This window comes from Microcaecilia unicolor, chromosome 4 (assembly GCF_901765095.1).
Source record: "Microcaecilia unicolor chromosome 4, aMicUni1.1, whole genome shotgun sequence".
Classification (NCBI taxonomy): domain Eukaryota; kingdom Metazoa; phylum Chordata; class Amphibia; order Gymnophiona; family Siphonopidae; genus Microcaecilia; species Microcaecilia unicolor.
The window spans coordinates 343049456-343064376 of record NC_044034.1 but is presented as its reverse complement, the minus strand read 5'-3'; the positions used below and the strand labels follow the sequence as shown (position 1 = coordinate 343064376).

At 45.9% G+C, this 14921-nt stretch overlaps 1 protein-coding gene across 2 annotated transcripts in view; it reads left to right on the top strand.

The window, feature by feature from the left end:
• The first annotated feature begins 304 nt into the window (after window positions 1–304).
• DONSON (downstream neighbor of SON) overlaps window positions 305–14921 on the top strand; it is a 46906-nt gene continuing 32289 nt past the window's right edge. The window contains exons 1-2 of one of the 2 annotated variants that reach the window (XM_030199668.1): window positions 305–836; window positions 12048–12242. In XM_030199668.1, coding sequence (XP_030055528.1) covers window positions 462–836; window positions 12048–12242 — 570 coding nt within the window. In that variant the 5' untranslated portion in view covers window positions 305–461. The remainder of the gene's footprint in view (window positions 837–12047; window positions 12243–14921) is intronic. The other variant, XM_030199669.1, reaches the window with a different exon arrangement.

Sequence of the window (14921 nt, the reverse complement as noted above, 5' to 3'; positions counted from 1 at the left end):
CAGTCCCTATGGGGCCGCTTTGGCTGTCCCTGCCTTCACCCGCTCACTGGTTTTCTTGCCTATGGGTACCGAAACAAGGGCATAATTCTTAGCATTTGTTTGTTTGTTTTTAACAGGAGCTGCGATGCCACAAAAAAAGTGCAGTACCGCAATCCGCCAGGCCATTTACATTACACTCCCGGTAATTTCCAGCCAAGGAGGTTGGATAATAAAAGGCGACGAGCGCGTAGCGCGAGCGTGTCTTTTCATCCAACCTCCTTGGTGCAAAACCTCCAATCAGCATTCAGGCGGGAAGTTGGGTTGGCGCGAGAACGGAAGCTTAGATGAAGAGAGTAGGCGGCGCCGGCGACGTCACTCTGCAAGGACCGCTGAGCAGCAGCGCGCCAGATTTGTAACTTTCGGTGGAGTAGATTGTAGAATTACTTTTGTGCCTGGCGTTGCACGAGCCTCTTCTCCGCGCTATGGCGGAGCTACTACCCGGTTACTCTCCTAGTTTCAAGAAACCAGCGGAAATCTTGCGCCTGAAGCGGCGTCGCCGGCGCCACAGTGAAGAAATCCCTCAGAGTTCCGGCACAACGCTGAACCTGGCCAGCAGGATTCCTGGGGTTCGGCCTTTTTCGCCAGGGAGACCTGGTGGTGGCGACTGCAGCAGAAGCAGAAGACGGAATCCTTTCGCGAATATCGAGAACACGTGGGGGAGCCCGGGCAAGAGAAAGGTGCAGGGAAATGAGGCCTTTAAGGCTGAAGACACCGGGAGTGCAGGAAAGGAACCGACACTGTCTCCTTGCCACAGCAACCGCTTATTCTCAATCCTTGTTAAGGACACTGGAGGATCAGTTAAGTATCTAGGACCCAGGGTTCACATCCAGAGAGAGCCAATATCTTGGATGAATATTCAGCTGTGCTCCCCACCCCCCATTCCGTCAAGTATCTCTCCTTCCCTGCCCCAAGGCGTTCATAGGAGCCAACTTTTCAAAATTATTGGGGGTGCTAAGCCCTATGTAAATAACCCCTCCCTGGACACATACAAGGAATTTTCTCAATATTGGGGGTGCTCAAGCACCCACAGAGTTGGCTCCAATGAAGGCGTTCACCCCCTTCCGTTCCTTTACTTATTTATTGCATTTGTATCCCACATTTTCCCACCTATTTACAGGCTCAATGTGGCTTACAAAAACTTGTTATGCCATCGCCATTCCAGGAGATACATACAATTGGTGTTATAACAAATTTATGGATGAGGAAAAAGATCTAAACAAAGTTATAGAAATCAAACATATAAACGGCGAGTGACCGTACTCACTGGAAATGCGCAGTAGAGACTTCCCTCTTTGTCCCGCCCCCGCGTCAATACGTGATGACCGGGGGGCGGGACAGAGAGGGAAACTGCGCCGCCGACGTTGCTACCGCTCCCCCCCTCACTCGGAGTCGCCGCCGCCACCCCTCCACCCGGCCCGGGCCCTCTCTTCACTTCTGAACTTACAGATCCATTCGCCGAACGCAGCAACGCACATCAGCTGAGCTGCAGTGAGCCCTTCCTTCTTTGCCTGTGGCCCTGCCCTCCTGTGACGTAACGTCAGCGAGGGCGGGACACACACAGGCAGAGAAGGAAGGGGCAGCTCAGCTGATGTGCGTTGCTGCGTTCGGCGAATGGATCTGTAAGTTCAGAAGTGAAGAGAGGGCCCGGACCAGGTGGAGGGGTGGCGGCGATGACTTTGAGGGGGGGGGGAGCGGTGGCGACTTCGCGGGGGGGGAGGGGAGCGGTGGTGACCGCGGGGGGAGGAAAACCTCTATACCAGCCCGTTTTTTACGGGCTCAACGGCTAGTATAGTTAATATAATACTGATCTCCGAGACAACATCACCAACATTGGGAAGTGATATATCTACACAACCTTCATCGTGGCAGGCGGTGGCGCATTTGCGCATGTTCAAGGCCTGCTCGTTCCCCTCCCTTCCAAAAAAAAAGGAAGTTTGAAGGGTTTAGAATCAAGAAGGTCTTCAACATGTGTAGAACAGATGCTCAAGGTCCCAGGTTGACAGTGATGTGCTCTATAGGCATGCTGATACCTCCCTAGGCAGGTGCAGCCCTGCCATATCCCTGTGGATAAGATTTGTATAGACTAGAGTCCATAGGTGCCTGTGAACCCCCACCCATCATCCATGTTCTGTGGCAGCAGTTGTAAAAAGAAAAAACTTACACAGTAAGGGTAGATTTATACACAGTAAGTGTGTTCACCAAGTCCTGAACTTGAGCTAGAAACCCTACACTCCTGGGCACTCCTACCCTACATGAAGAGAGTGTGGGAACAAGAGATCAATGCTACAACACCCCCTATATTTATGGATTTGAAATAGTTGAGGGCCGAAGTATCAATGAAACAAGTTTAAGACCATTTTCAATTAAACTAGCTACTATTGAAATTTTATACATATTTTCTCTTATTTTGACCCGGAAAGACTGATCAAAGATCTCTGCCAACTCCTGCCAGGTCCTTTCTTGCTTAAGGTCAGCTGACATGCTCCCTTTCAGTAAACTCTCTTGTCTCAGAGTCCTGATAGGGGCAGCAGATGTGGTTTATTTCTTGTGGGGTTGATCCCTTATGTGGGTCCTGGCCAATATTTGACTGGGACCCATGTAAGAGCCGGTGCCCAGCACGTCTGGATAATGCTAGATACTCTTCGCCAGTGCCCAGACATGGTCTGGAATTGAATATCTGAGACCAATTTGCCTGGCGAGAATGCTTAAAACCCAAAATACTGGCCACAGCTGGTTGAATATGAACCAGTGCTTTTATTTTGGTGGCAACTTGTTCTGTCCTCTGTATTTCTGAACTGCAGGCTCTCTACCACAGGGATCCCTACTTGTCATTTACAGAGGACTTTGTATCACTTAAGTAGTCTCCATGTGAATCAGGTAGTTAGGGAATATAATGCACTGGTATGAACTGGTCTAGCAGAACTCAAGGAAAGAAAATTAACAGCTAAGAATAAATTTCACACTAGTTTTCAAGCATATTCTGATCGATGGAGCTGTTTTTTTTTTTTTTTGGGGGGGGGGCACATAGCAGCCCTTTTTAGAGCGATTGACAGCTGCCCTTATCAAGAGAGGAATGAACAATTTTAGTGACTCCTTCAGTGAGACCCTTTGCTTGCTAGCTGTACTATCTTTGCTGTGCAGGAGTCAAGAGGGTATGATGTCAGATATAGGCCTTTTAAGATTTTTTTTCAAGAACTGCCTCTCTTGCCTGGTTGAATGAGCCACAGATGGCTGTGCATGAGGGGAAGTGGGAAGGAGTGTTTGCCTCATTAGCTGGTAGGATGCTCGATAGAACTGCCTGTAGTTCATGATGGAGGTCTTGAAGTTTGCTGGCAAAGCACGTGACAGAATCATTGCTGGCTAGTTTTGACTGCTTGTTCTGCTGTGGAGATGCCAATAGACCATTCCTTAATGTCCCTCCAGACTGGCCCAGGATCTGTCTAATGGATTATGCACTCCTTCCAGCAGGTGGAGACTGAGAACTCTCTATTCTCAGTCTCCAGCAAGTGGAAGGAGGTGAACCCTTTAGTCTTCTCTCTTTTTTTTTTTTTTTTTCTCTATTTCTCCTTTTGCTGGAAGAAAAAAAAATTCTATGCACTGGTGTTGTCTTTGAGTTGGAAGCTGAGGTCTGCGGGGATCTCCTTTAGCCTCAGGGGTTCTACACTCGGGAGTTCCAAGTCTCTCCCAGCAGCGATAGCCGCTTGTATTTGGCAGGGAAGTGCTCGACTTCTTCAGCGGAAGAGTGTTTGAGCTTGAGGAGAGGCAGCCACCGGAATGTTTTTTCCCCTTGTCCCGCGGAGCCTCTATGGCTGCAGTGCCAAAGCTGTGTTTTGTAAGTACTTGATTTTTTTTCTCCTCTCTCTTGTTTGCACTGGGCACGTGGGCGGCATGGCGGCTGAGAGTGTAAAGCTGTGTTCCCGCTCTGGCAGAAGGAGATCAGCTGCAGGCATCTGTTTAGCGGGCTGCTCAGAGCCTGTCACAGAGGATAGTGCTGCAACTTCGGGATCCTTGGGTTCCCATCCTGAGCCCTCCGGTGGTCCATTTTGCCTGCAGGCTCTGTTGTGTTTCCTGCTGATCAGCTGACAGCAGTGTCGGATCTTCTGTGTGGTTCTGGTTGTACGTTGACATGTTCAACGGGGGCTCCTCTTTCTTTCCTCACACGTGCCTCTGGCCCTTCTAGTGGAGCTGGTGGGGTGGGGGAAGGGTTTTCACCTGAATTTATCCTGCTGCCTCAGGCCTACTTATTAAAGCGAGCCCTGACTCGGTCGTAGCTCCTGGCTAATTCCTCCTCTTTAGGGTACTCCTTTCAGGATTTGGGGTCTCCTCAGGAGCCTCTCGAGCTCCCTGCTGTGTAGTCCTGTCCCTTGCCCCTGGGGAGGGGAAAACACTTCAGCCCTAGCAGCTGGAATAAGAGAGACAATTTAGACTTAGATTTGGCGCAACCAGTAAAAATCTTTATTGGTATTTCATTAAGCCAATACATAATAATTGTTCTCTCTGGAGCAAGTTGTTACCCAGAAAAGCCAGACGCAAAGACTGAATAACAAAGTCTGCTCAGCAAAACTTTCTCAGTCTTCATTTACTGTGACAAGTTTAATTTCTTCTAAATCATGTGATTTTTCTTATTCTAACTTTTGTACATATAAGGGAATTTCCTGTTTCCTTCATTATACAAAAAATCCTCTGATATTATTTCTCATAATACATGAAAGGTAATTTCCTGTTCCTTAGCGTCCCTCCGGACCGGACCAGGATTGGACTGATGGGTTGTGCTCGCCTACCAGCAGGTGGAGACTGAGAAAAAACTCTGACTCTAGAGAGCCAATAGGAGCCCTGGCCATGTGACCTTAGCCTCAGTATTTTCTCAGTCTCCCAGCAGGTAGGAAGTGAGCCCATTAGTCTCTCTCCTTTTCTCTTTAGATATTACAGATATTTGTGATAATTCTTCTGTGCCTGGAATCTTATTTAGAGGCTTGACAGGGTTTCCTTTCTCTTCTTTCTTTGACAGCCTCGGGGGTGTTAAACTCGGGTGTCTCGAGTCCACCCCCCTTCCTCCCCATCTCCCTGGCTTAGCAGGGAAGGGCCGTCCCTTTCTCTGGAAAGGTGTACCGTCTTTGGGAGAGGCAGCCACTTTTAACAGGTAGCTGCTTTAAAAGAATTAAATCAAATAAAAGGAAATTCAAAGAAGCAGCCTTTCTTTCCCCAGACTTCTAACGAGCAGGCAGCTCCAGTGTTTTATTATGATTGAGGGGTTATAAAAAAAAAAAAAACAAACAGAAGAAAATAATTCAGTATCTGTGACTTTATACAGCGATTTTTCTCGTCAGATTTAATTTCCTCCATTTTCTTGCGTTTTGGCGGCGGCAGTTTAAACAAATGAAAAAAAAAAAAAAGAAAGGTGCGAACCGCGTAAGCGCGGCCACCTGTTTTTTCCAATATGGCTTAAAAGTTCAAACAGCTGCTGTCAGTCAGCGTCGCGCAGTTCACGCAGCCGGAACGTGTAAATTTTGCTCTTCCTTCAAGGTTTCTTCGGGTCCGGTGCTGCCTCCAGTTTTTTCGGGGCCTTTTTCGCCGGCTGTTGTTTCTTCGCCGTTCCACTGGGCTCCGCTTGTTCGGAGGTGTCGGGCGCGCTGTCGACGATCGCCACAGGGCCAGTGAAGCGAACGGCGGCCATTTTGTTTCTCCCTCCATCTTATCAGTCGGGGATCTCTCTGCTGAATGTAAGGCTGCAGTTCATAGAGCAGTTCGGCTCCAAGATGTGTACACTTTTGTATGTGCTGAACGGCGTATTCTAAAATGCTCTTCACATCAGCAGGCAATATTTGGTTGAAAGGGGGCTCCTTTCATATATGGATATATAACAAGCTTTTCTTCTTTTAAATTTCTATGTATCACGGGGCTGTTAACACTAGTTTTTTCTGGTGCTCAGTCATTTTTCATTGCCTGGTGGAAAATCTACATCTTATCATAATATCATAATTCATTTCAAGCATTTTCCTCAATAGCTGTAATATTATACAGTGTTTTAAGAACTTTAGAAACTTTCTCTATAGGCATAGAGTAAATTTCTGTCTTTCTCATTCCCTGGTGAATAGGACTACATTGTCTAAGAGTCAATTGATTGGTACTTTGCAATTCTGACCATAATATCTTAGTTCCTTTCAAGCATTTTACTCCATGCCTATGATGTTATATAGTGTTTTAAGAACTTAACAGACACTCTCAATGGCTGTAGTGTTATACAGTGTTTTCTTTTTCCGACTTTAAGAAGCCTTCTCTAGAGGCATACAGTATATTGTTCAGATGCCATGGGGATATATCAGCTCTTTCATATTCTCTGAGGGACAGTCCTGTCTACCAAGCTCCCAGTCACTCAGCTGCCTTAGCAGGCATGCTTTATTCATGTCTTCCCTTCTTTTCCAACTGCCTTGAAGCCTCTCATTTTTCATTTTAGCTTTCTTTTGGTTTTTACAGGACATATGGTCACTTAGAGAATAAAGTCATCCTTTCACTTAAAGATAGTGGACGGTCCTCAAACCATCTACTCGTGTTTGTCTCTACTCTATCAGTTCAGCATTGGCAGATTATAAACATCCTGGTTTGGTCCAGTATGCCTATACATACCATCTGCTATCTCTTCCTCTTCCTTAGAGACCTGATGTTATATCAAGCTTTCTTGAATTCAGATACAGTCTTGTCTACACTGCCTTCACCAAGTGGCTGTGGCACAACTTCACTTTTTTCGTTACAGGTAATTTCCAAGTTTGTCCTTTTTCATTTTCATTCTATGCGCCTTCACTCCAGAGTGTTCTTTCAATTGGAAGGGGATTCACTCACTTCCTGTGTATTTATACCATAGGTACATAAGTATGGTTATGCTGGGTAAGGCCTAAAGTCCATCAAGTCCAGCATTCATATCTAATGGGCATAGGTACATAAGTTTTGCCATTCTGGGGAAGCTCAAATGTCCACCTTTCTACAGCCAGAACAGCATTAAAGAAAAGGAAAAAAAAAAAAAAAAAAACCTCTCACGAGAGTATCGAACAGAAATCTCTGCTCCAAAAGCAAGGCTTTGCAGTAATTCTGCAAACTAACGCATACAATATTTGCCATGGCTGTTCACCACTAGGAAAACCTGGGACCCTGGGCCTAGGTTCGGTGTTTTAACCTGAAACAAGCTCAACATTCATATCTATTGGGTGTGAGTCTGGTACTACTACTACTACTTAACATTTCTAAAGCGCTACTAGGGTTACGCAGTGTTGTACAAATTAACAAAGAAGGACGTTCCCTGCTCAAAGGAGCTTACAATCTACATCTCAGTGAGGGAGGACGCATGACCGTGGTACGTGGATTAGTGGTATGTGGATTAGGGAGATCCAAGAAATTACAGGCCGGTGAATCAGACGTTCATACTGGGACAATTGTTTTCTGTCCGGAGTGTACTACCATAGCTGGTGGACTCCTATATTCAGAACTTTCTATATTCAGAACTTACCCAACTATGGAACGCCATAGAGATAGGGTTGGAGTTTGTAGCCCTATTTAACTGGTGTCCTTGGTCACCCTTCCTCTTCTCCTCAGGATCCAGAGAATGGCTAGTTTTTTGCTTATGCATTAACCGGTCATTTTCAGCAGTACTCTCTCTTCCGTTCTTTTATAGATCTAAGAGGATGTTCATTGCGCTCTTAGGGTCATTTCATTCTTACCTAGACGACTGCCTAATTGGAGAAAGTCTTATCAGCAGAGTTCTCAGGTCACGCACCGGGTGTTGCATTTCTTACAGTCTCTAGGTTGGGTGGTGATTGTAGCCAGGCCTCTCATTTGATCTCTCATCAGATATCTCTGATTTTCTCTTTGTTTAGTCAGGTTGGCGCACAGTCTTTTGTCTCCTCTGCAAACATCCCAGTTTATATTTTTCTTGGTGACCTTGGGCCTTCGGCCATTTCCTCGCTCTATTCTGCAGAATGCAATTTTACTTTCTAATGCCCAAGAAGGAATTTTCCTTCATCCTATTGCGAATCTCAGGGTCATCAATCGCACTATTTAAGTGTCATCTAGTTATCTCAAGAACCTTAGTTCTGTCATTGGGATGCTTCGTGCAGTACACTTTTTGGCAGAAGCTTGTTTGTATATATTTTTTTTCTGGGGGACCTCAGCAATTCGTTTTACCTTCGGGTGAATTTTGTTTTCCCTACTGACAAACAAGGCGGAGAGAGCTATGTTGGTCCTTGCCATGGCAATGGGTTATGTCATCCGCCAAGGAGGAGTTAAGAGTATACTCTTGAGTTTGTACTCATTTTTTCTTAGTTGTGTCACCCTGCATTTAGGTGAATGGACTCTCATTTTTTCAGCCTTACTTCCTCACTGCGACACTTCAGGGCTATCTCTTTTTGCCTTCAGGCTCACGAACATTTCTTGCTTCTTCCGTTCAGCAACAGTCTTGACGGAGACAGGGACAGATGCCAACGTCCAGCAGGGGTTTTTCAGCCTTCTTTATGCGTTTCTTCCATCATCTCACTAAGTGTTTACGCAGAACCAAGGCACCCTTCTACATCCGGACCCCCAGTCACTCAAACTTATGGCGTGGTTACTGGGTCTGCAACATCTTTGATATTTTCGCAGGAAGTACTTCAAGTTTTAATTGCTTCCAGACAGAAATCTACATTAAAGTCCTATGAATCAAAGTGGCGACGGTTCACTCTGTGGTACTCCTCTCGCCACTTCATTCCACAAACAGTATCCATTTTGCATGTTTTGGAATATCTTCTGCATCTTGCGAAATCTTGTCTGTCTTACTCATCCATTAGAGTTCATTTGGCAGCTCTATCAGTGATGCATGATACTGTTGACAACCACACGCTTATGCAGCATCCACTGTCAAAGCGGTTTCTTAAAGGAGTCCTGCACCTGTACCTCCCGCTTCGTCCACCAGCTAGGTGAACTAGGTGAACAGACTCTTAAAGTTCTGTTTTCTAGTAGCCATAACTTTTTCTATAAAGTTTTCCTCTTCAAGCAGTGTTTCCCAGTAGCCATTGCAGCAAGTAGATCTATGTGTGGAATACTTCTACGGTTGGTAACGTCTTTTCGGTCTGCTGTAGTTTAAAGTTTTCACCTTTCCCAATCGGTTTTTTCTTATTGGTTTTGTCCTTCTAGCCAGTAGGCGTAAAAGTTTTTCATTGTTTCTAACCCGCTATATCGCGAAGGATCAAGGAAATGAGAATGTCTATTTCTCTTCTCGCTGAGAGGGCAGTTCCACAGCGTATTACAACATATTCCACAACTTCAGAAGCGGGCTCTATTCTTACTACGGCGATTTTTGGTGCTCTCGGTGCACATTGGTAAGTTGGCAACTTAGTCCTAGTTTCATTTTATTTGCTCATTGGGACACACTACATGTTAGTTGTCGCCAGGTGGCCTATGCAGCATGAACATTTCTCTGCAGTTTTCATAGGGTCCCTCCCTTCAGATTACTGCTTTGGTACTTCCCATCAGTCCAATCCTGGTCCGGTCCGGAGGGACGCTAAGGAAGGAGAAATTAGATCTTACCTGCTAATTTGCTTTCCTTTAGTCCCTCCGGACCGGACCAGGCCCCTCCCATGTTCTCTCTACTCTTTAGCTTCTTTTATTAAGTAGGAAGTGTATTCAGTAGGAAGTGTATTCATTCCTTTACGATTCGTGGAACAATACTATATATATACAGAACTTTACGTGGTCTATACCACTTCTCTGGTGGTTGCTGGTGAGCTCAATTGCTGGAATCTATCTATAAAACCTTAAATACGCCATACCACTTCTCTGGTGAGAGTTGTGGCTGAGCTCAGTTGCTGGAATATCTATAAAACCTTAAATATGATTTATCACTTTTCTGGTGAGAGTTGCTGGTAAGCTCAGTTGATGGAATATATATAAAATCTTAAGTGGGCCATACCACTTCTCTGGTGAGAGTTGCTGGTGAGCTATAAGACAAGTGAGCCATACCACTTCTCTGGTGAGAGTTGCGGGTGAGCTATATTATACGTGAGCCATACCACTTCTCTGGGGAGAGTTGCTGGTGAGCTATATTACATGTGAGCCATATCGCTTCTCTGGTGAGAGTTGCTGGTGAGCTATATTACATGTGAGCCATACCACTTCTCTGGGGAGAGTTGCGGGTGAGCTATATTACATGTGAGCCATATCGCTTCTCTGGTGAGAGTTGCTGGTGAGCTATAGTACAAGTGAGCCATACCACTTCTCTAGTGAGAGTTGCTGGTGAGCTGTAATACATATCGGGCCATACCACTTCTCTGGTGAGAGTTGCTGGTGAGCTCTGATACTTGGCATTGCCGAGTGCTTTGTGGCTGCTAGGATTCCATACGGCACAGAAGGTCTTTCTTTCTTTCCTGCTTTGTTATTCAAATACTGAGGCTAAGGTCACATGGCCAGGGCTCCTATTGGCTCTCTAGAGTCAGAGTTTTTTCTCAGTCTCCACCTGCTGGTAGGTGAGCACAACCCATCAGTCCAATCCTGGTCCGGTCCGGAGGGACTAAAGGAAAGCAAATTAGCAGGTAAGATCTAATTTCTCCTTTTCTTACCAACCTCTCTTGCTCCAGTCACAAGCACACTGTGTGCTTATTGGCTATTTCCCTTACCACATACAAGTGATCCCAGCAGCAGCAAACAAGTTGCATGAAACACCTGGTGTCCTCTCTGAACACACATTTTTTGAGGAACATCTCCTTCTTTGGAGGGTCCTCAGTCTCTCTTCTCCATCAAGGTTCTATCCATTTTTGTCTGCCAAATATAGACCGCATAGCCTCAGTTCCTCCTGTGTTTCTCCTTGACATGTGATTTACAAGAAGTGCATCAATATTTGCTATTTACTGATCAAGCACTCTGTATACAGGCTGCAGTAGGGAGAAACAAAATGTATGCTGATGACAGCAGATCTGAGTGCTTACAGGCCTAGCTTACAGACTAAGCATAGGGAGGAATATACACTGCCCAGAAGAGAAGACGGATGGATGTGGAGTCTGAGACTGGGTCGGTGGCCCCTTCTGCTCACCCGCCTTCTTTTGTCGCTTTTTCTGGGGATTCTCTCCGCCCCTCACATCTGGACGAATTGGAGGAAGGCGAATTGCTTCAGGAGGAACCTGATGATCCCTCTGCCATTCGCGGTTTCCATAAAGATGAATAGCCTTCCCTGATCGCCAATGCCTTGGCAACCTTGAATGTCACTGACCCTGAGGCGGCTACGGCCGCTGCAGTCAAGCCTAAAATGGCCAGCACCAGAAAACCTGCAAAGGCATTCCCTGTGCATGAGGCTATCCAGGAGCTCATTTCAGCTCAGTAGTCGGACCCTGATAGAGGTCTTCGGGGTGTGAAGACTATGGCCTGTCTTTATCCTGTCATCACAGATCAGACTGAAAGTTTTGGTCTGCCTTCCGTGTACACGCTGGTGACGGCGGTTACCAAGGAGACTACTTTCCCTGTGGAGGGTGGTGTGGGGGAAAAGTTTTGTATCCTTTGTACATTTTGTTGCTGTTTGTGTGACTGGGGCATGAAAGAATCAAGGAGTTTGGGGGGCGGGAAGGAGGAACAGGAGTTGTCAATTGGATGCATCGTTCAGAAAAATTTAATGCAAAATTACCAGAGATTCATTTGATATCTTTTAGAATTTTGATTTACCTGCCTTTCCAAACCCATGTTCAAAATGAGTTACTATTCTGGTGAGCTTAGAATCTGAGTTTGTGCTTGAAACAATAGAGGGTGACTTGCTCCAAGATTATAAGGAGCATCACTGAGAAGGGAGGTCCTTTGTATTGGCTAGAAAAAGAGATATTGTTTTACTAAGTTCCTGTTATAAAATTGGAGAAAGCTATTTGATGTAGGAGGGAAGGTTCTATAACTTCATAGATCTCAAGGCATTATGGTCAAAACTTTGAGAACCATTCTTTATAAAGATAATTTTTATAATACTATTGACAAAAATTTGAGCTGGCTATTTTTTGTTTGTTTGTTTTTAGCATCCTGTTGGAAATTCACCTGAACCTCCTTCCAAGGCTGCTGAGTTTCCTACAGACTGGAGCATTAAAACACGCCTTCTTTTCACCTCTTCCTTGCCTTTTACATGGACAGACCATTTAAAAGCACAAGAGGAAGCTCAAGGATTTGTTCAACATTGTCGAGCAGCAGCTATTTCTTTGCCTTCAAACATTCAAGTAATTCCAATGTTCATTTGTAGATGTTTTGTTTTGAAGGGATTTAATATGTACACCTTTGTGAACTGAAAAACCCTATTACATTACAGGGCTGAAAATTTGTTCTTGTTGTATAATCACACCCCCATTTTTCATGACTGCTCATGTATAAATTTGAGATAAGACCTAGATTGTCATATTAGTACAACTTCATACTTAGTTGTTTTCAGACTTTTCATATATGTCTAGTTAATTTATTCTCTTTTGAGTTTTTTTGGGTGAGTGGAAGGAAGAAATGGAGCTGAGCATAAAAATGGGAAGGAAAGGAAGAAAGAGAATGTATCTTAAGTACAGGAAAAGATGGGCTGCTGGGTTTGATGGGACTTTCGGTCTGTCTCAGTATATTAATGCTTATGTTCTTAAGAGGGGATCTCAGAAGGGGGATTAAGGATTGGGCGTATAGGGAAAAGAAAGAAGGAGAGGATTTGGTGAAGTGGGCTTTGGGAGGGGGAGAGGGCATTTCTCTCCCTGCTTGGTGCTGGTTTCCTTCACATACAAACTGGAAGCCATTCCCTCCCCTCCCCCCCAAATGCTATTCAGTTTACACTGGGAGGCAGCCGCAGTAAAGGGAAGAGGCGGGTGCCAGCGGCAGGGCAGCGTATGGGAATTGCTGCCGGGTAACACCGCGAAGGGGAGATGCCGGCTGCAGGTAGGAAGGGGCGCAGCATCTCGGGGAGGGGGGGGGGGCGGTGGCATCTTAGCTCCGCCTCAGGCAGCATCTTTCCTTGGGCCAGCCATGCTCCCAGGTTCCCAAATCCGTGGACTGGACCTAGTCAAGTTTGGAGTGCTGCTTCACTGTCTCCGGTTATTGCTGGATAGGGACCACTTGGTAAAGTGTGTGGCTCAGCCCTATGGAGCCCTGCCACTGTGGTGCACATCCCTAATCCCCCCCCCCCCCCCCCTTCCACTGCCCTTGCATCTTTTTGGGTGCTCTCCCCTGGTCTACTCTGCAGCTCCAGGCGAACAAACTAGACTGGGTTTGCCTGGTTTAGCTCTATTCCCTGGCATGGGGAAAGCAGCTAAGTTAAAAAAAAACCAAAACGCCACAGCATACCATGCAGTGTTAGATGGGATTGCTTTGAGTCCCAGGTTGCGGTCGGCCTGGAGGGTCCTCCTGCAGGCTTCTACACAGGCCATGTGGCCAGGCATGATGGTAGCCGGACAATGTACAGCCTGCGTGAGTTCCTAGATGTTTTTCCTCCTTCCTCTGAAATGGTTTTAAATAAGAGGTTGGGAAGTTGCTTTTTCACCTCAAGACAGGGAAGCTCTGCAGTGTTCAGAGCGACTAGGCTGAATCACCAGTTTTGCCTGCCAACTTGGTGCACACACCTGAGGTAATTTTCACGGCACTTTTCTCTGTGGAGAAGGTGTACTTTATGCAGGCCTCAAAGGGGGATGACTCTGAGGAGCCTGAGGTTCTTCTCCCCTCCCCCCCCCCCCCCCCCCCCCCCAAACCCAGCTTCTTTCTCTTTAGGCAATCAAGAGCAGGACTTTGGCACTTCAGGCAAAAGCAAGGCTGGCTGGAGAAGTTCCCCAGATTGAGCAGGGGCCTGTGTGTTACATGAGGAGTAAGACCTGGCACTTTACTTTTAGAGACCTATTGGCTCTTATATTAGTGCTTTGCATTAAAATAAAAAATATAAGTAAAGCATGCTGTGTGTCTCTCTCTCTCTCTCTCTCTCAGAGAAATGGGAAAATTCATGAAAACTATGTATCTGCTTTCAGGCATGACACAGCTTGTGCTGCTCTTCTCTGTTGAGTTAATATTTCAGCAGGTGACACTTGCATGTCAGACTCTTCTTTACTCCTCACGCTCTAGTTCAGGGATCAATAGCAGGAACAGCCTGTACATAAGTATTGCCATACTGGGAAAAGACCAAAGGTCCATCGAGCCCAGCATCCTGTCCCCGACTGTGGCCAATCCAGGTCAAGGACACCTGGCAATCTACCCAAACGTACAAACATTTTATACAAGCTGGCTTTCTGTTCTACTACGCAGTGAAGCTTCCAAGCTTTTGATGAATTTTTAAAAAGAGCCTCCAAACATAGAGGGCCACTCCACGTCTGTGATCCTGATAGCTGCAGACTGGCCTTGAAGATACTAGCATATGTGAGGTTGCAGGTGAAAACATATCTCTGCTCCTCCTTGTCAGAGCCTGTTACACGTTCCAGATTCATCTCTATTTTTTAATGGTCTGCCTCTTAACAGGGAATAGTTATAGAGCTATTTCCACCTTGTTGCAGGCCAGAAAATAGTTAAATCTCATTAGCGTAGGGTCTATGTATGGAGATTGTTTGAGGCCTGGCACCAGGAGAGGGGCAGGAAGTGGGGGGATGTCCATTTCTCAGCAAGCATCCCAATGACTCTTGACTTATTTATTAATTTGGATTTTGTTCACACCCTTTTCAGTGGTAGCTCAAGGCAAGGTACAGGTAGGTATTTCAGTGTCCTTGTAGGACAGATAGGAAAAAGGCTTGACCCTAAATTCTCATGGGATCTAGATAGTGCCCGTTGGTTGCTACAGGAGCAGAGTGCAATGGCACACCTTTGTGACTCATTATAGATGTGAGGCATTTTCTTAGTTAAGCACCTATATCATTGGCATCCTCTGGTTCCTTCTTGGGACCTTAACCTGGTTC